Source organism: Thalassophryne amazonica, chromosome 4, assembly GCF_902500255.1.
Source record: "Thalassophryne amazonica chromosome 4, fThaAma1.1, whole genome shotgun sequence".
NCBI classification, from domain to species: domain Eukaryota; kingdom Metazoa; phylum Chordata; class Actinopteri; order Batrachoidiformes; family Batrachoididae; genus Thalassophryne; species Thalassophryne amazonica.
Window position 1 is genome coordinate 28048661 of NC_047106.1, and position 22963 is coordinate 28071623.

A 22963-nucleotide genomic window follows, 5' to 3' on the forward strand; every position below is an offset into this window, starting at 1 on the left:
CTTTCGTATGGGTAGCATACTGGTATAGTTTTGTTTTATGCTTTTTACTCTTTTAATTCATTTTATTAGTAAACAGAGTGAGCGCGGCCTCAACTTTACCTAAATTCTGGGTCTTTTAGTGAAGCTTAGGGCTAGTGGCCGGCGATCACCTTAGTATTTATTTCTGTTTTCTTGCTGTTTAATGCTGGCAAAGTATACTGTATTTCTTGTCTTTCTGATGCCTGATTCTGTTTTTTTCTCTCTGTTTAAGGTGCAGCTCCATCCAGAGTTGGGCGTTGTATTTGTGCTGGAGACCCTCCTGTCCTGTGCTCAACAGCATTTCCTGTATATTCGTTTTGTGAATTGTTCTGTAATTTATGTCTGTAGCATGGCCCAAGCAAAGAGTCACCCTTTTGAGTCTGGTCTGCTTGAAGTTTCTTCCTCAGAGGGAGTTTTTCCTTACCACTGTTACTCTGGGGGGTTAGTAAGGTTAGACCTTACTTGTGTGAAGCGCCTTGAGGCAACTCTGTTGTGATTTGGTGCTATATAAATTAAATTAAATTAAATTGAAATTAAATTGAAAAAATTTAGTTTTAAGCCTAATCTTAAATTTTAAGATTAGGCTTAAAACTTTCCTTTTTGCTAAAGCTTATAGTTAGGGCTGGATCAGGTGACCCTGAACCATCCCTTAGTTATGCTGCTATAGACTTAGACTGCTGGGGGGTTCCCATGATGCACTGAGTGTTTCTTTCTCTTTTTGCTCTGTATGCACCACTCTGCATTTAATCATTAGTGACTGATCTCTGCTCCCCTCCACAGCATGTCTTTTTCCTGGTTCTCTCCCTCAGCCCCAACCAGTCCCAGCAGAAGACTGCCCCTCCCTGAGCCTGGTTCTGCTGGAGGTTTCTTCCTGTTAAAAGGGAGTTTTTCCTTCCCACTGTCGCCAAGTGCTTGCTCACAGGGGGTCGTTTTGACCGTTGGGGTTTTTACGTAATTATTGTATGGCCTTGCCTTACAATATAAAGCGCCTTGGGGCAACTGTTTGTTGTGATTTGGTGCTATATAAATAAAATTGATGATGATGATGATGAAATGTGAAAAATATGTGTGCAAATAATATATTATACTGTATCTATTGTATTAATTCATAGTTCATAATCTGTATATATATTTAAATACAATTTTCATGCTGTTTTTTCTTTTTTTTTTTACTTAGCGGGTTGGCTCACTTTTCCAACTGACACCGGTCCTCACCTGTATCTATCAGAATTAAAAATTTCTGTTACTGATGGGAATGAAAGACCCATTGACTCACTGACAGACCCCAGTAATCCAATGCTTGTCCTGCTAACCACAAGGAATAATTTACAAAAGTCTAATTGATCAGGTGTCCTCACCTTCTTATGGCCTTTGGTGTTCCCTCATGGACTCTATAAAAACATTAAGTGCAAAATCAATAAATATGTTTTCAGCAAAGAGGTAAAAGTATTATTACCCGAAAATAAGGAGTTGATATCTCGTGTGTCTGTTTGCAAAAATGATTCAAATACGACTCATGTTTTTTGTTGTTGTGGTTTCTGTGAGTGGTCGTTATATGGCACGGAAGACAAATCATTCATTAACTCAAAGAAGCGCACACGTACAAACAAACACAGTTCCAGAAACAACTGATTTTCATAAAATTTGGGGTATAAACTGAAGGTAGCTTGGAAACATTGCCTTGAAATTTTGCGGAAGCCTCAGACAGCATCAACAAAAATAAATCACACTCCCCAAAAATAATCAGACTATTAAAAGTAAAACACTTGGGTCTGGAAGTTGCAAAAATGTAACTGTAGGATCATTTATTTGACTTTTGGCAGAACTATGTGCTCTAATATGTGTACTTGTTGTGGCTGCAAACGCACCTGTCAGTTTCTCGGTCGTCTTCCTGCAGCTGGTCCAGTCCATAAAGGTCAAACTGTGACACAGGATAAGGTAAGCCATCCAAAGGGTCAGCCTGAAGCCCGTCACTCAACCTTGAGGGCGCCGACACTGGAGTCCCAACTGATCACGGGACAAATAACACCAGTTAGAAACGGCTATTTCTTTAGCTAAGACACTGACATATTCACTGAGTCAGCAGCTCACCCATATCATTGTCTCGGCTGGTGTCTGAGCTACAGGTGGCGCTGTTTGGGGATGACGAAGTCATAGATATGGAGTGTGTGAGTTCGGAGCCTTCACTTGATTGGCTGCTTCTCATACGACCAGGATCCATGTGTTCATTTGAACCCAGTGTCGGCTGGGACAGCTGTTTCTGGGGCCGAGGCCGACTATCCAGGGCTTTCCCCACTGAACCCAGAGACAGGTGTGTTAAAACAGTATCAGCAAGTGCAGAGATTTCTAACGAAAACAATCGCAGCTGTATTACAATGTCACCTGATTAGAACGGAGGACTCACCTGACGCTGCTTCAACTCGACTGGGCCGACGCTGAGGTCCAAGGATGCTGGGGAATCTATGCTTTTTCACCTTCTCTTCTCCTTCCTTCTCGGTCTTGATACTTTTCTGTATCCCCTTGTCATCAAAAGAGGCACAGGTGATGAACACGTGAAGCCCAAAAGGTAGAAATGGTTGAAACTCAGTTTCTCAGACAGCTTATTTCATCGTATTTTTCATGTGTGAATCTTTTTGCTTTCCGATTACTCATTTGCCTGAATTTTACAGCCTTAAGCATAAATACATTTTATTTCCTTTCAGAACAGAACATTACATTCATTCAGTTGGTGCGTTACCTTGATCTTTGGAAGGAAATTGATCCGGACCTTTTTGGACTCTAGATTTCGAGGCTCCTTTACCCTCACACCAAGGTGCTTCATGTACGTGTAGATGACGTACTGCATAGTCGTGCTAATGAAAACAAAATGACAAAATTTAATGTGGCTGCTCCTTTAAAATAATAACAAATGTACATAACATGGTTTCGCCATATGTCACACCAGTCATTTTTGGGAAGTTTATACATGACCATCTGGATGATGCTGAGGCCATCTGGCATGCTATGACTGTTTCAGTCACTCACACTTTTGTATTATTTACTGCATTAATTACATTTTTGCTTCTGAGAGTGGTCAAATGCTTCAGTTATTTAAACTTGGTCTCCACATCAATGAGCTGACCTTGCTCAGAAAAATAAATTATTTTTTTAATTAGCCCTTTAAAAATAACTAGCACATCTATGAAAAACTGTCAAATGCTTTTGGGGAAAAAAGCATGAAATTCACTGATGGGAGCCCCTGATTTCCTTTGAGCAATAATAATAATAATATTAATAATAATAATAATAATAAAAATAAATGTTTTTCATTTTATAGCATGTTCAAACATATATACAAAGTACTCCACTTAATAAAACACAGGAAAAATACAATTAAAAACAACATTTAAAAAGTGACATTTAAAACATTTAAAAATGACAAACAAGGATAAAAATTACAATAAAATATCATCAAGAAGAAAATCACGCAGCACCAAAAACTGTAGATGGCGGAGAAAAGAAAATGCTTGAGCCGAGCTTTAAAAACATCAGTTGAACACACTGTCAGGCACGCAGCAGAAATTCAGCAGCCATATTTTGGATCATCTGCAGACGGACTGCATGTTTCAGCGGTAGATCTAGCCTGGGAGCAAGTGTTAATGCAGTGCCTCACCGCATCCACCACACTACAGAACAGACAGACAACCGGTCAATGCCCACTCAAAAGTAGCCATCTGTCTGCCTCAGCCAGATGAACTATGCACACCCCATTGGTGCTTTCCAGTCACTGGGGTCCTCATTACTGATGCACCTGTGTGCTGAATCATGCACAGAGAAAAGAATGACATGAGAAAAAAGGCATAACTGGTGTTCCCTCACAACGTAAATGATATGTCGCATCTTAGCCTCTCAAAGTAGCCTTTTGTTTGACATAGGCTTGTTGCATAGAAACCTGTTACAGAGTATGTCACATTTTTGTACGTCACAAAACTTGCACCCCAGAGATGACATACCAATGATGCAGGGCAGCCTTTTATGGAATGGCACTAGTTAAGGTATAATTAAGATTTAGTTACTATTTAGTCAGCTATTTATTTGAATCTATTCTATACCAAGTCCATGAATGATGCACAGACATGTTACGTCATGATTTGTGTACATCACGCTCTAGCATTCTAATTGTTACAGAACCAGCTTGGAACTATGCCATGAGTTAGAGTGCACTGTTGTTTGATACTCACAATGCATCTTTGTTGGAACACTTCAAGCAGTAGCTAACAGTTCCAACAAATCTCTCTCAGTTGCTGTACATCACATTTTTGTTTACATCATATCTGTGTGTATCTCATATTGGACCAGAAATACGGGCATGCCGTTGGAAGAGTGTGAGTTTTAAGGAAGGAGACTAGTCAAAATATGGTCCAAGAATCTTCAAAAATACTCTTTTGTTGTTTTGCCTGCAGCGAGGCACGCTAAATGTTGATTCAGCTGTGTATCCACACTGAGCAGATATTAAGCTCTGAAACTTCACAGGTTAATACTCCAGACAATACCCTTTAAAATGGTATATAAATGACTTATTTTAAGGTACTTCATTTTCTACCCTATTAGTGTTAATTTCGTCAGACAAAACAAGACGAAATATGTTCGTCAACAACCCTTTTTCCATGACCAAGACGAGACAGCACCAATGTTCTTAAAAAACACTAACTAAAAGTGTGTAAATGTGCATTATTGTTGGTGAATAAAAACGAGATGAAAATGTTTTGCAAGAAATAAACAATAACTCCCTCCTCGTTTTCATCTACTACACAAGAAGAAATGCAACATCCAGTCCAGCTGTCATGTGTTTGTGCCAGCAGTTCTTCTACTGTACTGGAGGCTACATTACGTATCCTCTCACTGTGCCCACTGATATTATGGACTCACGGGTTCTGATTAGAAGCACCGCGTCCACAATTAAAGATGCCAGTCGTGACTCACCTTTTCTGCTGATTAAAGTCTCTATACGGGACTCTTTTTCTGCAAGAATTGTTCACAACTTCACACGGACAGTTTTTATTCATTCCGCAATCAATAACTTCAAAGCAAATCACCATTTTAAATCAAATGACACCTCTTTCCAAGGCCATGCACAGAGTTGTCCTGAAGCCCCTCTTTCATATCTTGGCATATCAACTGAATTTACCCCAGGTGGGCTCCAGCTAAATTGCAGAAACATCACAAGGATGATCAGTGGAAACAGGGTGCACCTGAGCTCAATTCTGAGCTTCATGGCAAAGGCTGTGAAAACTTGTGTACATTCAACGTCATTTTATTTTATTAGTAAAGAGAGCGGGCTGCGGCCTCAACTTTATCTAAAGTCTGGGTCTTTTAGTGAAGCTTAGGGCTTGTGGCAGGCGATCTCCTTAGTATTTCTTCTTTTTTTCTTGTTGCTTAATGCTGACAAATTATACTGTATGTATTGTCTTTCTGCCACCTGATTGTTTTTTTTTTTCCTCTCTGTTTTAGATGCGGCTTCATCCAGAATTGGGAGTGGGCACCTTCTTCTAGAAGCCTCCTGTCCTGTACACCAGCATGGACTCCCACAAATTTCATGTATATTTGTATTGTCAACTGTGTCGGTAGCATGGCACATTCAGAGGGTCACCCCTTTGAGTTTGGTCTGCTTGAGGTTTCTTCCTCAAATCATCAGAGGGAGTTTTTCCTTACCACTGTCACCTGTGTGCTTGCTCCTGGAGTTGGTAAGGTTAGACCTTACTTGTGCGAATCACCTTGAGGCAGCTTTGTTGTGATTTGGCACGATATAAATTGAATTAAATTGAATTGAATGTGATTTCTTAGGTTTTTCATTTTTAATAAATTTGCAAAAATCTGAACAAAAAATTTTTTAAGATAATTTTGAGGAAAAAGATAAATTTCATCCATTCTGAAGCAAGGCTGTGACATAACAAAATGTAGAAAAAGAGAAGCACTGTCAATACTTTGCGGATATACTGTATATCCACAGTAGCCAAGAATTCTCTGAAGAGGCCTAGTATCAAAGACATCAAGTCATCACCTTACATCACTGGCTTGCAGTGATTTTGTCATCAATCAGAAAATAGTACACTGCAATAGTCAATTCTGAAGGACACAAAGCATGAATGAATGTTTCAGCATCCACTATCGGCATCACTGCAACCCTGTGAAAATGAAAACAGGCATACGTTCACTTGTCACTCACACGCACAGCAGAATTGGTAAGCTTACCATTTCTCTTCCTCTGTGGTCTGAGTTGTTAATCTATAAACAGTACAAGAGGAGAAAAAAATTTAGTGACGTTTGACATCGTCTACTGAGAGACTAAGTATCTGGTGTCCACGCGTGTACTGACAGGACATCTTCTATCTTGGTGATGATGTTCTCGGCATATGACCGCTCGCGTTCCAGAGTGACACGATCTCTGATGCGTTCTTGGTCCAGTCTGGCCAGCTCTACGTCAGCCATGGTCAAGCCCATACTGCGCTTTTGCCTACATGTACCAACAAATCAGGTTGTAAGAGAGGTTGATAAAGAAACAGAAAGCGGTGCACTAAAAAACCAGCTGAAACCAGTCTAATCTCAGCAATAAGAATGTGTACTTTTGTTGATTTATGTTGGTTAATTAGCTTGAAGTTCGTGTTAGTTACAGATAAATAAAAATGTTTAATCACTTTAAGACTAGCAGTTTACCTGAAATCCTCGAGGTTCTTCTGAATGTCAGGAAGTAATGAGGCCTGCAGTGTCTGAACATATTGTCTGTTTATTTCTTCTGGGATCAGCTCTGTCCGCCGCCGCTCTGTAAATGCAACAAGACACACACCATTTCTCAAAGAACTGTGTCATTTATACAGTAAATATTTGCTAAATAAAAAGAAAGTGTTGAATTTCACAGGAACTGCATAATGAGACTGTGCAAATGGTGGAATTGGACCAACAACAGCATGACCGTGAATAATAAATTACACAAAGCACACAACAAAATTAAACACAGACAGCCTGAAAAACCCACCAAGATCAGCAGATATTGACTCGGGAACAGCAACTTTCAAATTCTGAAATTAGAAGAAAAATAATCTATAATTTCATATCAAAGTTATGGTTAGGGAATGTTAACAAAAATACGACAATAACCAATTACTTACCAATTACTGCATTTTTATGAATACATTTTTCTTATAAATAAGTACATATGGCGGGGGAGGTGATGGTGTAGTGGTTAAGGTGTTGGGCTTGAGACCAGAAGCTCCTGGGTTCAAATCCCCGCCTGACTGGAAAATCACTAAGGGCCCTTGCTCTTAGTGATCTCTATTGCTCCCGGTGTGTAGTAAGCGCCTTGTATGGCAGCAACCTGACATCGGGGTGAATGTGAGGGATAATTGTAAAGCGCTTTGAGCGACTGATGCAAATGGAAAAGTGCTATATAAATGCAGTCCACTTACCATTTATATGACAAACATATAGGAGCAACTCAATAATGGCACTGGTGCAAGATTGGGGTTCAACTCCAGAATCTCAACGACTTCAAAGACTTTTTAAGTATCCACTGGAACCCTATATAATCTGTTGTTCAGAACACGGGTTTTAAACACATGCTGAAAGTAGAGCCCCAACACAAACTTCTCCCCCTTCTCATTTAATTAACAAGAGTCATCAGGAGATGACATACCCCAACCCCCCGCCCGGTCCCCACAAATCAGTAACACAAAGTGTCAGAGCATCACCCAAGTACACCCTTATGCTAAATATGAATGAAATTAATCAACTGGATCTTGAGATATTGCGCTAACAATTGTGGCAATGACATAATCTTGAATATCTCGCTGTGACTTTGAAATTGGCCCCAAAATCACTGTAATCGACGGGTGTCATGGGATTACCTAAGGTCGCCCTTATGGAAATATGAACAAAATTGGTCAACTGGTTTTTGAGATATCATGCTCACAAGCGAAAACGGATGGATGGACAGATGGACATGCTGATCACTATAACCCCCTATATTTGATACAGAGGGTTATAGTGATCCCAGGGTGATAATAAAAACAAACATACAAAAAAAAAACACACCCACAAAGCAGTGTAATTTTGTGTTGTTTCCACCGCACTGAAAGCAGGCTGAACATGAACTGTGTGTGTGTGTGTGTGTGTGCGTATCTGTTCCACTCCTAAAGACTATAAGAGTACAGAAAAAAAACACCTGCTGTAGTCTTGTCACTTTAAATGTGTAACAAAAGGTTTACAAAGCTCGATTACACAAAATGACTAAGATAAGAATTTTTTTTTTTTTTAAAGATGACAATAATCACATCTAAAATATCCAAATTTGTCTCAATTTGACTGTGAGGAGCATAAACTCTACTTACTGCTCCACGGTCAATGAAGAAAGTATGAAGATCCATGAATACTCTTCTGGTCTCTTTGGAATTGGTTTGCTTGTACAGGTCAGCATAGAGGTAGCACAGCTGAGCACACACATTCAGGAATAATTATAAAACTGCAGGCTGCACACTGTGGCAGGCTGCACACATGGGAAATTAAAACATAAAATATTTATAACAAGGTGTGGCAGAAAAGTGTCTTACCACGGGAGCGGGGTCGAACTGAGAGATGACATAATGCAGAAAGGCTGCGAGGTGTGCGGGCCGAGATTTGAGCAGCTCGATGCTGTTAAAGCTGTTACACTGGCCATTTGTCTGAAACAGATTGTGTTCTTGACATCAGCGATGACCTCAAATGTGACAAGGTAATTTCAATCATATTTCTTATCTTGGTTTTGGCCTGAGGTGTGCCATTAATAAACAGAACAAGGTCTCCTAAAGACATCTGACCAGAGTGTCAAGTGGTGTTATGAGTAAAATACTGCAGGCGTTAACAGCATTCTGTGACAAAGTACCTGCTCCTGGTCTGAATCGAAATAGTCATCTTCAGCTCCAATGATATGAGAAACCATGCGGGATGAGGAAGGGCTGCTGACTGCGACAGGGGACAGAGAGTCCTGCGGACATGACAGAGGTATTTTAAAGCAGAGGTCTTTCTCATAAACTCACACTGGGCTGACATGATACAATATAAGGTTTAGAAACATGTCGAAAAGGATGCACTATTCCAGCATGTAACACAGTAAAGTGTGGGAGATGTTTTGTGAGGCGCATTTGTGCAAGTACCAGGTCAGTAGTATCCTCTGCCTCTGGGGAGTGGCAGGAGTTGTAGCTGTTCCTGGGAGTGCTCTTTGGGCTGGGACAGGAGGACTCTTTTGAGCATAAACTGTCTGGAGATCCAGGCCCAAATCCACGAGAAATCTGAAAGAATGCAACAATTATTTGATCATGTGCATTGGGAAAAACAAACAAAAAAACAAACACCAACAAATTCAGGAACTGATACGGCCCAATTATCAGATTTCTTGCATATCATCAGTTTGAAAATGTTTTTTCCTGTTTGACAGTAAGTTCTATAAACAAACTTGACATCATTCCTAATGGGGGTGTAACAAATCACAAAACCCATTGTTCAGACTGGATCACGTTTTTTTTTTCCCCCATCACAAATCGAAACATTTTTTTGGAACAGCAAAACTGATGTTGGAACTGTTATGTTATGTGAAACAAACATAATTTTGCTTTCCATTTTTAAAAATAACTTAAAGAGCAATGAAAAGAAGGAACTTTTGCCCATGGTCCTGAATGAAAACAAGGATATGTTTAAATAATATTTAAAATAAATAAATAATAATACAACCCCAATTCCAATGACGCTGGGATGTTGTGTGAAATGTAAATAAAACAGAATATAATGATTTGCAAATCCTCTTTAACTAATATTCAATTGAATACACCACAAAGACAAGATATTTAATGTTCAAACTGATAGACATTTTTGTGTTTGTGCAAATATTTGCTCATTTTGAAATGGATGCCTGCAACACGTTTCAAAAAAGCTGGGACAGGGGCCACAAAAGACTGGGAAAGTTGATGAATGCTCAAAGAACACCTTTTTGGAACATTCCACAGGTGAACAGGTTAATTGGAAACAGGTGAGTGTCATGATTGGGTATAAAAAGACCATCCAAAGGCTCAGCTGTTTACAAGCAAAGATGGGGTGAGGATCGCCACTTTGTGAACAACTGCGTGAAAAAATAGTCCAACAGTTTAATAACAATGTTTCTCAATGTTCAATTGCAAGGAATTTAGGGATTCCATCATCTACAGTCCAAAATATAATCAGAAGATTCAGAGAATCTGGAGAACTTTCTAGACATAATGCCCATGACTTTTAATCCCTCAGGCGGCACTGCATTAAAAACCAACATCATTGTGTAAAAGATCTTACTGTGTGGGCTCAGGAACACTTCAGAAAACCATTGTCAGTTAACACAGTTTGTCGCTACATCTACAAGTGCAAGTTAAAACTCTACCATGCAAAGCGAAAGCCATACATCAACATCATCCAGAAATGCCACTGGCTTCTCTGGGCCGGAGCTCTATTGAAATGAACAGACGCAAAGTGGAAAAGTGTGCTGTGCTCTGATGAGTACACAGAATGTTTTTGGAAATCATGGACGTTGTGTCCTACAGACAAAAGAGGAAAAAGACCATCCAGATTGTTACCAGCGCAAAGTTCAAAGCCAGCATCTGTAATGGTATGGGGGTGTGTTAGTGCCCATGGCATGGGCAACTTACACATCTGTGATGGCACCATCAATGCTGAAAGGTCCATCCAGGTTTTGGAGCAACACATGCTGCCTTCCAAGCAACGTCTTTTTCAGGGACGTCCCTGCTTATTTCAGCAAGACAATGCCAAGCCACATTCTGCACGTGTTACAACAGTGTGGCTTTGTAGTAAAAGACTGCGGGTACTAGACTGGCCTGCCTGCAGTCCTGCACATTATGAAGTGCAAAATATGAGAACGGAGACCCCGGACTGTTGAACAACTGAAGTCGTACATCAAGCAAGCATGGGAAAGAACTGCACCTACACAGCTTCAACAATTAGTGTCCTCAGTTCCCAAACGCTTACTGAGTGTTGTAAGAAGGAAAGGTGATGTAACACAGTGGTAAACATACCACTGTCCCAGCTTCTTTGCAACGTGTTGCAGGCATCCATTTCAAAATGAGCAAATATTTGCAAAAACAACAAACATTATCAGTTTGAACATTAAATATCTTGTCTTTGTGGTGTATTCAGTTGAATATAGGTTGAAGAGGATTTGCAAATCATTGTATTCTGTTTTTATTTACATTTTACACAACATCCCAACTTCATTGGAATTAGGGTTGTAGTATCATTTTCTTTGGCACCACTATAATTTTCTTCCTTAGCATTTAAATAAGGGAGTCATGATATGATATTACCAATATGATAAAAAAACTGCACTTTCTGGAAACAATTTAGAATTTCTACCTCTTAAGGAGAGAAATTCAAGTGATCAGATGCCATGACCTACATTTCTAGCAACATTATAGATCATGTGGGGGTTATTGGAACCCATTGAAAACATATCAGACTTCAATGGGAAAAAATCATGCTGGTTATCTTTCCTGGTATAGACTGGGTAATGTGTTAGGAATGAAAGTATGGCACATCGCTTGATGGTAATGAAAAATGGCAATCTACAGAGGGCTGAATTCAAAGACACCTCAAAAATCTAAGTAAAAAAAGTGATGTGGCAGGTTTGTCCATTTTGCCAAAATTTCACTGCTTCAATGTGCAGATCCACCTGGGATCTGCTGTGACAACCAGGAGTGAAAACAAAGGAGCAGCCTAACAGACTTACTTTTACATCATTGTCTTGCCCTCAATTCCACCCCGACCTCCCACAAATAATTAGGAACACTCACTGGACGACTCCTATGTACAGTATTTGCTCATTATCATATGGAATTACCCTGACGCTATCACTTAGATATATCATCATAATCAAGATTTGGAAAGTTGACAGGTGAGGACTTACAGGAGAGCTGATCCAAGACAAGTCTGTACTGTTGTCTCCTTTTGAGGCAGGCGTGTGCTCTGTCTCAAACATGTTACCATCAACATCTTCAACTGGAACGGCTTCCTAAAGAGTCATACAAAGATAATAACTGTCACAACTTGCAAGCATGGTCATTACAATAAGGGTGTTCCCTCTGATCTCTAATTAAAGTTTTTCATGAAAACTAATAGTAAATGTGCAAAACAGGAAATAATCTATGTTTACCTGTTATGTAGTTGTGGTTTCAAGCTAAATATGCTCAACGTCCAACAATTGCACATTTGTGCCCATAGAAAGTACTTTGTGATGAGCATGTAACATCTCAATGTCAATGTCTCAGTGACCAGTGTTGACTAAATGCTTGCTCGAGGGGTTGCTAAGGTTAGACCATACCCTTGCAAAGCACCTTAGGGTGACTTATATGTTGTGATTTGGTGCTATATAAATAAATGGAACTGATCAACAGTGCTTTTTTGAAGCCCGTGTTGATTTTCACAAAGTGTTTGATTCATCTGATGAGGCTGCTCTGTGGGACATTCTAAGAATTCGCAGGATCCCCAAGAAGCTGCTGGGCATCATAGCAAGCCTGAACACAGATACAGTGAGAGCTGTGAAGAGCGATGGCAGAGAAGCTGAGTTGTTCCCAGTGAATACGTGTTCATCAGGGATGTTCTGGCTCCCACGTTGCTCAAATTTGTATAGACTAGGTGCTGGGTAAAGTTGGAGAAACCAGCAAGTTAAGTAGTGCAGCAGATATGTAACAAAAATTGCCAGAGACGTTCACATTTGGCAGAAAGTATGTAAATTTGCATACAGAATCGTTGAAGTATGCTGATTTCAGATTTTGCCAGATCCAAGCACTTTTGCCAAGGGATCCAGAAGAAAAATGAGAATTACAGATGGCCGCCAGCATTATTGGTTCATTAGATTGCATACTCCAGTCTTTGAAACCTCATCACCTTCGAATGTCAGTCGGACAGTTTGTCAGAGTCAGGACAGCTCAGTGGTTAGAATGTTGGTCCACTAATCCAGGAAAAAAGCAGGCTCTCCTGGGAGACCAGTTCAAATGAACTGAAGCAAAAGTCCTGGGTAAACATGCTAACAATGTGAAACAGGTATAAATCTGTTGGTTTTGATGAAATCCAAATCATATGCAGCAGTATTCTGATGGCGTAGAATATCATTGAGTACATTTACAGGTAAATTTGGCAGATATTTTACACTTAAGACTGGCTGACATACCTTAACCTGTCATTTTTTTTTCCCATTTTCAGGTGGGTGTTCCTATGTGAAAGACTTGTTAAAATTCTATTTCAGGTTCTTGATAATGCAATAATATTTTTGCAGGCAATAGAACTTTGGATAACAATAGGCCTGACACTCTTCTTTCCAATAATTTCTTAACTTGTGTTCTTTATTTATTTATTATTCAGGACTTATGGTGATGGTATCTGGTTGCGGGTGACATGTATAGTAGAATTAAATTAACTATATTATAAATTATATATATATTATATATATATTATGAATTAAAAATAATACTAATGTATTAACAATTAATGCATAAATTGTTATACATTAATAACTGTATTATTAATTCAGCATATCAAAATACCTTTGTCTACCAAAATTCAGTAACTTGTGTCCCAAGTTAGTAACTATCAATGTTTCAACATAGCAACCATATTGGAATTCAAGATGGCAGCAAACCCAATGGTTAAACCTCTTGGATCCGGCAATATTTTAATTCCGCATTAGAAAATACCCCTGTATGCAAAATCTCACACTTTCTGTTGGAAGTGAACATCTTTTTCACATATCTGCCCACTAAAGTACTTTTCTTAGTTAGTAAAGCTTTCTTGACCTTAACTTTTTGGATGATACTGTGATCTTTGCAGAATCAACGAATATACACCGATTGCAGTACCTGAGAAGCTGAGTGAGGAATCGGAGTGTCTGGGTTGGTGTTTGCCTTGGATTGAGACTAACATCCAGGGCAATGAATTTTAATGACTTCCATTAATGCCATCAGAAATGTGTCTAGGGGAAGTAATGGTCTTGTGGTTCAAGCGTTGGACTTGAGACCAGAGGATCCTTGGTTCAAATCCCAGCCTGACCGGAAAATCACTATGGGCCCTTTGGCAAGATCCTTCATCCTCCAGTTGCTCCCAGTGTGTAGCGAGTACCTTGTATGGCAGCACCCTCACATCTGTAAAGTGCTTTGAGTGTCTGATGCAGATGGAAAAGCGCTATATAAATTCAGTCCATTTACCATTTGTCTGTACACAGCCAAAGTCTTGAAGTTGTAGAGCCACTCACTTATCTTGGCAGTGACATTCAAGTCTCTGGGTTCTTGGTCTTTGAGACAGACAGATGGAGCCATGAAATCACTGGACAGAGGTGGTTAGTGATACAGGTATCTTTGTGGGAGAACGAAGGTCCAAGTCTTGGTGCGTCCTGTCTTACTGTATGCTTGTGAAACTAACAAGTGACATGAGAAAACAACTGTATTGGTATCATTATTACCAGGACTCTTTGAAGAATCCTTGGGCACCGCTTCAATGACTTTTTGTTAAACGAGTGGCAACTTAGGAAGACTCAGATGCAGAGTATCACTTGCATTGTGAGGGAGCAGTTTCAGTTTCAACATTTTGGCCATGTGGCACATTCCTCTGTTCATGATCCACCATATAAATGCTTTTGTGTTCAGGTCCTCAGTGGCCGGAGAAGGTTAAGGAGATGCCCACACTTCACCTGGCTGCAGCAGTTACTGTAGAGAGAAGGAGACCGACCAGGTGTCTGTCATGTAGGACCCAAGGCGGTTCCATGGTGCCGTGAATGCAGTGACACATGACAATGGTGCATATTCCCAGACTTGACTCAACATCAATGTTTATAGGGTATATCTGGCAACAAATTGCAACATCTGTATTTCAATCCTTAAGATATAGTGACATAAATCACCATCCTGAAGAAGTGGATAAAATGATCTCTTGAACAAAAATGAAGCGTAAACTAACAGGCTCTGTGAAATGCCTAATAAACAGAATGTATCAGCACTGTGACTACATTAAAACATCTAATTTCTTGAAAAGCACAGAGCAGATCAACATGTTAACAGACATAAAAGGACACAATTAGTGGCTGATATAAAATAATGTGTCACACAGACACAAAGGTTTGGTTTTCCAGAGTGTTTGTCATCCTTTGATGAGATTAGGATTAATGTTTGTGTGAAATGATCTCTAAATGTAATACAGTGTCACACACGATGCATTCAAGTTGTGGAAGGTCGCTGTCAGTAGGTGCTATGTCTTCAGGCTCAAATTCCATGGATATAGATGCACTGACAGGAAGTGTTGATGTGCTTTACCTGTGTTGGCACAGTGGCCTTGAAACGTTGACCCTGCTGTGGAGGAATGTGTTTTTTAGCTTCATGAATGTCTTTCAGTAGTTTCAGGGAGGAGTTCTTCGTTGCCTGGACAACAAGAGGTGTGGCAATTAGAATGCATGGTAGAAATAAGGCTGACGATCAATAATGACAATACAATAATGACAATGTTTAGAATACAGATGTGTAATTGCAACACAAAATGACTGGCAATAGTATCATGTTTTATGTAGAGCTCAAACGGTATATCGGTTTGCAACAATAATATCAGGCGATACAAGCTGATGACAAACATATTGGCAGCTGTATTATTTTTACCGATATGAAGTTTTGTTTTATCAAATAAATAACGCAAAAAAAAACAAAAAAAAAAACATGAGGCAGCTTGTTGTGATTTGGTGCTATATAAATAAATGAAAATGAAACACTTTCGTTGTTGGATGGTGTCATTGCATAATTTATCCAGCTGGAGGGTACTCTAAAGGAATTACTGACTGTTCTACCATGGCCGGGACTCCCCTCATCCCTAAATCACATTAGCAAAGTGACCAGTTGCCATTCATTTTCACTCACAGTGGCCATTTTACAGTGACAAGAGGCAAGTGGTCATTATGCCGCCAGCAGGGTGTGGCCAAAATAAGACTATACCATACTAACTTTATTTATAAAGCACCTTAAAACAGCCACCACTGACACACAGTGCTGTACACTACAAACATAATACAGATTAAGATACAAAAACATAAAATAAGAATAAAATCAAATTATCAAATTAAGTCTTGTTGGTAATGAAAGCCAGAGAAAAAAGATGAGTTTTAAATGAACTTTAAAAATAACAAATGAAGGCGCCTCCCTAACACACAAGCTATTCCATAGTTTAGGAGTAATGACAGAAAACGCCCCATCTCCCCTGAGCGCCCAGAGATGTACGACAGAGGTAAAAACAAACATAAGAACTTTAAAATGAACCCTAAAATATACCGGCAACCAGTGAAGTGCGGCCAGGATGGGAGACATGTGCTCCCTCCCCCAAGCTCCTGTGAGAAGCCACGCCACAGTATTCTGAACCAACTGCAAATGGGAGAGAAGCGACTGATTTACTCCGACATAAAGCGAACTGTAGTAGTCCAGACAAGATGAAACAAAAGCATGAATAACCATCTCAAAATGTTGCCTGAAAAAAACTTCACTGTTGCCAGATGTCTCAAATGATAAAATCTAGATTTTACAACTGCTGCAATTTCACTATCCATTTTTTAGATCACCATTCACATCAAAACAAAGATTAACAATTAAAAGTTTAAAATATCCCAAATCAACAGAAGACGACTCACAGAGACTGCTAGGTCTAAAAACTACCACGATGATAAGTCTATTTTATGCAAATGCTGAGTGATGTGACACGGCCACTGCTAATCCAAGTGAAGCTATCGGGAAACGGTGTCCAAACTTTTGACTGGTACTGTACGTTGGTTCATGTTTAAACTGTAAAACATCAAGTCTCAATGACATTTCATTGTCATAAGGGTTTGATAATGAGATGTAAGAAATATTGCCATTTTTATGTATAGATCGGCAGCTACTGAATTGTAATTTTTATTTAGTTTCAATTTCAATTTTCAATTTATTTTCATTTATATAGCGCCAAAGCGCAACTCTTAGTTTTACATTTATTCATTTTTTTTGCTCCCTAATATCCGCATCGACCCCACAAAAAACCCATATGGGTCAGGCTCTAGTTTGATGTGCTGTGAAGAGTCGGATGTTTAAGGGAATACTGTCACAAAGGCACTGCAGTCTTATCAAGTGGAGACATACAACCTGTTTCCTACCTCCAGCAATGTTCTATGTAAAAAAAAGATGAGTGCAGAGCTGATGAAAACATTCACCAAGAGGATTTAGATACACACAACTGTGTGGAACAAAGGTTGGAAATCATCTCACTATAGGCAGCAATTGCCAATGGAAGCATTATTCCAACAGTGACTGACATGGATTGTTATGCTAACCTGTAAATCGTGCTGCTCTTTTGAGAGTATCTTCTGGAAAACATCAACCTTCTGGTTGCAAACACTGTTGTTCTCATCCTGTGGGAGGAAATTAAAAAGGGAGTGTGAAATCATATGAGAAAAACATGAATGATATAACAAGAAGCACTCAGACAAAGATCATATGCATTAAACATACAAACAGAAAGAAATAATGAGACGCAGGTATAGTCCAGTCATTTTATGAAAAAAAGGGGTCAACCCGAAACAAATTGCATCAGAAATGATTTTGGTGGCATTTGAACCCTGAAACTGTTTTATAAAACATAGTAAAAGTCTAGAAAGATAAAAAAAAAAATCAGGAACACTCCCAAAATCCAAGATGGCTGTCCGAAAACATGCAAAAATTTAGTTTTTCCAAAATAACTCAAAAAATATCAATATTTAAGCACATAAATGTATTGATGTTAAATATAAACTTGGGTATTGTGGACATTTTGACACCAAAATTAGGTCTCTATCTGTAACAGTTCTTGAGATACAGCCTCTATGTAGTTTACATACACTCAAGGATGGCAATTTGGTTTGTGTCCTATTACATTAAAAATATTGCAGTTAAGGCCCATAAATATATTGAAGTTGAATATAAACTTGTGCATTGTGGACATTTTAGCACCAAAAAATAGCTGTAGCTATTACAGTTTTTGAGATATGGTATAAAAATACATCTACACTCAACAAAAATTGATGAAACTGAGCACAGTTATGTTGAAAACTAAGTACCATTTCTGAAATGTTCATCTAAAGAAGGTAATAATAATCTTTTTGAGTCAATATTTCACTGGAATATGAATAGAGAAGTTACTCACATATTATGTATAATAGAGTGGATGTCAATGCACAACCAGGGCACACTGGTAACACCACTGCTGTGTGGATAACCTGGAGAAAGCCTCAGTTCTCTCAGATACAGGCGCTTTTGTGATAAGGTTGCAACAAAGACAACTCATGTGCAGCCACAGTGTTTGCCACCCACTTTGGCAGCTGCCAAGTTTCATAGTCTGACAGTTTACTTGCAAGTTCAGGAATGGAAAGGTGAAGATGAAGGTGACAACATGCCATTGCAAGAATGGGGATGGAAAGTTTCTGATAGTCAGGTTGTCCCAATCATGACTGACTTGCAAGCAGCACCAGATTCTCTTCTGCATGCTGTGAGATGTAACTGCAGTACTGACTGTATTACATTGCGATGTACACGTCGCAAACTTAACTTAAGATTGCTCAGCAGCGTGTGGCAACTGCAGAGGTACAGGGTGTACAAATACAGGCCAACTCATTGATAACCAGGATGATGAGACTGAAATTTGAACAAGTAAAATTTCAAGTGTCATGATGTACACAATACTGAACTTTTATTATTATCATGCTTCATTGGTTTTACTGTAAAATTAGTGTGTGATTACATCTGTGTCACTACAAAAGTTAGTGCAGCTGACAAGCACTAAGAATATTATTATTACATTCTTTAAATGAACATTTCAGAACAGTTACTTGGTTTCAACATAATTTCACAATTTTTAGCCAAGTGTAGATGGCTTATGTGCTGTATCTCAAAAACTGTAAGAGCTACAGGTATTCTTTTGGTGCTAAAATGTCCACAATACACAAGTTTATATTCAACTTCAATACATTTCTGGGCCTTAACTGCTATATTTTTAACGTAATAGGACACAAACCAAATTGCTGTCCTCGAGTGTATGTAAAATTACAAATAGACTGTATCTCAAGAATCGCTACAGATAGACAATTTTGGTGTCAAAATGTCCACAATACCCAAGTTTATAGTTAACATCAATACATTTATGTGCTTAAATATTGATATTATTTGAGTTATTTGGGAAAAAACAAATTTTTGCATGTTTTCGGGTGGCCATCTTGGATTTTGGGAGTGTTCCCGATTTTTTATCTTTCTAGACTTTTAGTATGTTTTATAAAACAGTTTCAGGGTTCAAATGCCACCAAAATCATTTCTGTTGCAATTTGTTCTGGGTCAAACCATAAAATGACTGGACTAGTAGGACTGTGCTGGGTCAAAAAGCCATATGAACAACAAGAGAATATTTAAAAGGAAGAAGATGATGCATGAACCATGATGGGTTAGCAGACTCAAGAATGAAAAAGTAAGCAATATCTTCAGTACCCATGCCGGCTGAGCGGAGAGGCGATCCTGAGAACTGTAGGGGTGTTCTCCTGCTGGCGAATTTGGAGAGGAAATGCTAACGCCCAACATTTCAGACTCTGCTTCAGACAGCGGGATCTGGGCAAGTCCTGGAGGACGCCCCAACACTGTGAGGGCTACATAAGAGCCCGCTAGAAGAGAAAAATAAATTAATACATGTGGTTTATTTTGTTTGGCATTTTGATTTTTTAATCAGGTCCACCAGTATTTGGACAGTGACAATTTTGGGGATTTATAATGAAGCTTAAATGAAATAATCAGGATTGCTTTGTGTAGAATTTAAGCTTTCATTCAGGTAAAGGCTTCTGTGGCTGTAACTGGAGAAACTGTACACAGAGCAACTCTTCTCTGTTGCATCACCAGTTGTATAGATTGATAGCGGAGTGGCACAGAGGCGGAATTTTCTTAAAGCAATGATGTGTATGATTTCAGCTACAGTTTGCTAGATGGTACAAAGGAAACTCAAGTGGAGATCTGATCTCTTTTCTTGTATGAAAATCCTTCTGTGTTCCATTCCAGCATGAAGCCAGCATACAGTGCATCCAGAAAGTATTCACAGTGCTTCACTTTTTCCACATTTTGTTATATTACAGCCTTATTCAAAAATAGCAAAAATTCATTTTTCCCCACAAAATTCTGCTTACAACATCTCATAATGACAACATGAAAAAAGTTTTTTAAAGACATTTTTGCAAATTTATATTTAAAAAAACAACAACTAAGAAATCACATGTACGTCAGTATTCACACCCTTTGCTGAATACTTTGTTGATGCACCTTTGGCAGCAATTACAGCCTCAAGTCTTCTTGAATATGATGCCACACAGTTGGCACAATTATCTTTGGGCAGTTTTGTCCATTCCTCTTTGCAGCACATCTCAAGCTCCATCAGATGGGATGGGGAGCATCGGTGCACAGACATTTTCAGATGTCTCCAGAGATGTTCAATCAGATTCAGGTTTGGTCTCTGTCTGGGCCACTCAAGGACATTCACAGAGTGGTTCTGAAGTCACTCCTTTGATATCTTGGCTGTGTGCTTAGGGTCATTGTCCTGCTGAAAGATGAACCGTCCCCCCAGTCTGAGGTCAAAAGCGCTCTGGAGCAGGTTTTCATCCAGGATGTCTCTGTACATTGCTGCATTAATCTTTCCCTCAATCCTGACTAGTCTCCCAGTTCCTGCTGCTGAAAAACATCCCCACAGCATGATGCTGCCACCACCATGCTTCACTGTAGGGATGGTACTTGGTTTCCTCCAAACATGATGCCTAGCATTCACGCCAAAGAGTTCAATCTTTGTCTCATCAGACCAGAGAATTTTGTTTCTCATGGTCTGAGAGTCCTTCAGGTGCTTTTTGGCAAACTCCAGGTGGGCTGCCATGTGCATTTTACTAAGGAGTGACTTCTGTCTGGCCGCTCTACCCTACAGGCCTGACTGGTAGATTGCTGCAGAGATGGTTGTCCATCTGGAAGGTTCTTGTCTCTCCACAGTGGAATGTAGGAGCTCTGACAGAGTGACCATCGGGTTCTTGGTCGCCTCCCTGACTAAGGCCCTTCTCCCCCAATCGCTCAGTTTAGATGGCCAGCCAGCTCTAAAAAGAGTCCTGGTGGATCCAAACTTCTTCCATTTAAAGATGATGGAGGCCACTGTGCTCACTGGGACCTTCAAAGCAGCAGAAATGTTTCTGTACCCTTCCCCAGTTTTGTGCCTCGACATAATACTGTCTCGGAGGTCTACAGACAATTTCTTTGACCATGCTTGGTTTGTGCTCTGACATGTCAACCGTGGGACCTTATATGTAAACAGGTGTGTGCCTTTCCAAATCATGATGTCCACTCAACTGAATTTACCACCGGTTGACTCCACTTTAGCTGGAGAAACATCCCAAGGATTATCAGTGGAAACAGGATGCACCTGAGCTCAATTTTGAGCTTCATGGCAAAGGCTATGAATACTTATGTCCATGTTTTCTTAGTTTTTCATTCTTAACAAATTTGGAAATGTTCATGTATTCATCCCCTGGCTTGCTTAACTTCATCTCCACTGTGGTGATGTACTGAAGCAATATTATTCAGTAAATAAGCAAATAAATAAATACCGTGCCACTGCCCAAATACCTATGGACCTGACTGCACAGTACCAAACATAAAAAAAGAAACTTACATTTGATGAGCTTCACCACTTCAATGTGATTAGAATGTGTTACGAGGGTCCCATTAACCTGAAACAATGGTACTGTTATTAAACTAAAAATCACACAAAGAACTTTGCACTCTGTTTATGACAGCATCTTCCAGGCTCAGCATCTTGTAGAAACAGATAAAATGCTGACTACCCACAAGGTGGCAGTCTGGAGCTTTGGGCTGCAGTTGTATTTAGCAATGAAGTGTTCCAACACAATACCTTGATGATCCTGTCTCCTGTCTGCACACCTGCCCGCATAGCAGCTCCATCTGGCAAACATGGAGGACAAATAAAACATTATGTATCATTAGAGACCAAAGGAAAAAAGGGATGATGGAGGAAGCAGAAAAAAAATTAAAAACACAAATAGTATAAGACTTGATTTTTGATATTTCTTCACAGTAAATATAGAACAGAGCCTGGACAGGCCAGATGTTTCAGAGTAACTGTGTAGGTGCCACTTTAAAAGTCCATAACAGTGGTTATGTAGCAGTAAGGACCAGTTTTCCTGCTCCACCACAAACAAAGGGATTTAAGCATGGAACAGGTTATTATGAGATCCGAGACAGTGAAGGAACTATATCAGCAGGAACATACACTAAAAAAAGCACAAAATTTTACCAAGTATATTTGTCTATTTTCAATTCAATTTATTGATATGGTACCAAATCACAACATACGTCACCCCAAGGCGCTACACAAGGGTATAGTCTAACCCAGTGATTCTCAACCGGGGTGCCGCAGCACCCTAGGGTCAGGGGTGCCGTGGGTATTTTTCATATTCGCGATTACCGTGAATTATTTATTTTATCCATAAAGCATAAAACGACTCAGAATCTGATGTCAAACGTGCTGCAGCCTCGCTCTCGTCTTAAGGCGGGACAATAACAAGGAGGCTGACGGCCGATTAAAACAGTGCCGTCTCCTTCAAAAGCCGTCTAAAATGCGGAGCTGTTGGTGTGTGTGTCAGTGCCTGTGTGTGCGCGCGCGCGCGGAGTTAACAGGCTGCAGACTGCGAGGGAGGGGATGGGTGAGGGAGATTCCTGAATGCAGGCGCGACACGTTCAGTGCGCAGCGAGCGCGGAGCAGAGAGAGGATTTTAACCCAAGTGAACGTTAACAAAACGGAAACATGAAGCTGCCTTTACTTCTCTCTGAACTTTCTCTAAAGGTGT

The 22963-nt window shown here is 39.6% G+C and overlaps 1 protein-coding gene across 3 annotated transcripts in view; it reads right to left on the bottom strand.

The window, feature by feature from the left end:
• arhgef12a (Rho guanine nucleotide exchange factor (GEF) 12a) overlaps positions 1–22963 on the bottom strand; it is a 194334-nt gene that overhangs the window by 36330 nt on the left and 135041 nt on the right. For all 3 annotated transcript variants that reach the window (XM_034169299.1, XM_034169300.1, XM_034169298.1), the window contains 19 exons: positions 22009–22058; positions 21769–21826; positions 19569–19738; positions 17390–17467; positions 15363–15467; positions 11969–12073; positions 9183–9317; positions 8912–9013; positions 8601–8711; positions 8382–8480; positions 7031–7073; positions 6712–6817; positions 6374–6511; positions 6250–6282; positions 2756–2870; positions 2423–2537; positions 2110–2313; positions 1887–2025; positions 1377–1409 (listed from right to left, as the gene is read on the bottom strand). In XM_034169299.1, coding sequence (XP_034025190.1) covers positions 1377–1409; positions 1887–2025; positions 2110–2313; positions 2423–2537; positions 2756–2870; positions 6250–6282; positions 6374–6511; positions 6712–6817; positions 7031–7073; positions 8382–8480; positions 8601–8711; positions 8912–9013; positions 9183–9317; positions 11969–12073; positions 15363–15467; positions 17390–17467; positions 19569–19738; positions 21769–21826; positions 22009–22058 — 1939 coding nt within the window. The remainder of the gene's footprint in view (positions 1–1376; positions 1410–1886; positions 2026–2109; positions 2314–2422; positions 2538–2755; positions 2871–6249; positions 6283–6373; positions 6512–6711; positions 6818–7030; positions 7074–8381; positions 8481–8600; positions 8712–8911; positions 9014–9182; positions 9318–11968; positions 12074–15362; positions 15468–17389; positions 17468–19568; positions 19739–21768; positions 21827–22008; positions 22059–22963) is intronic.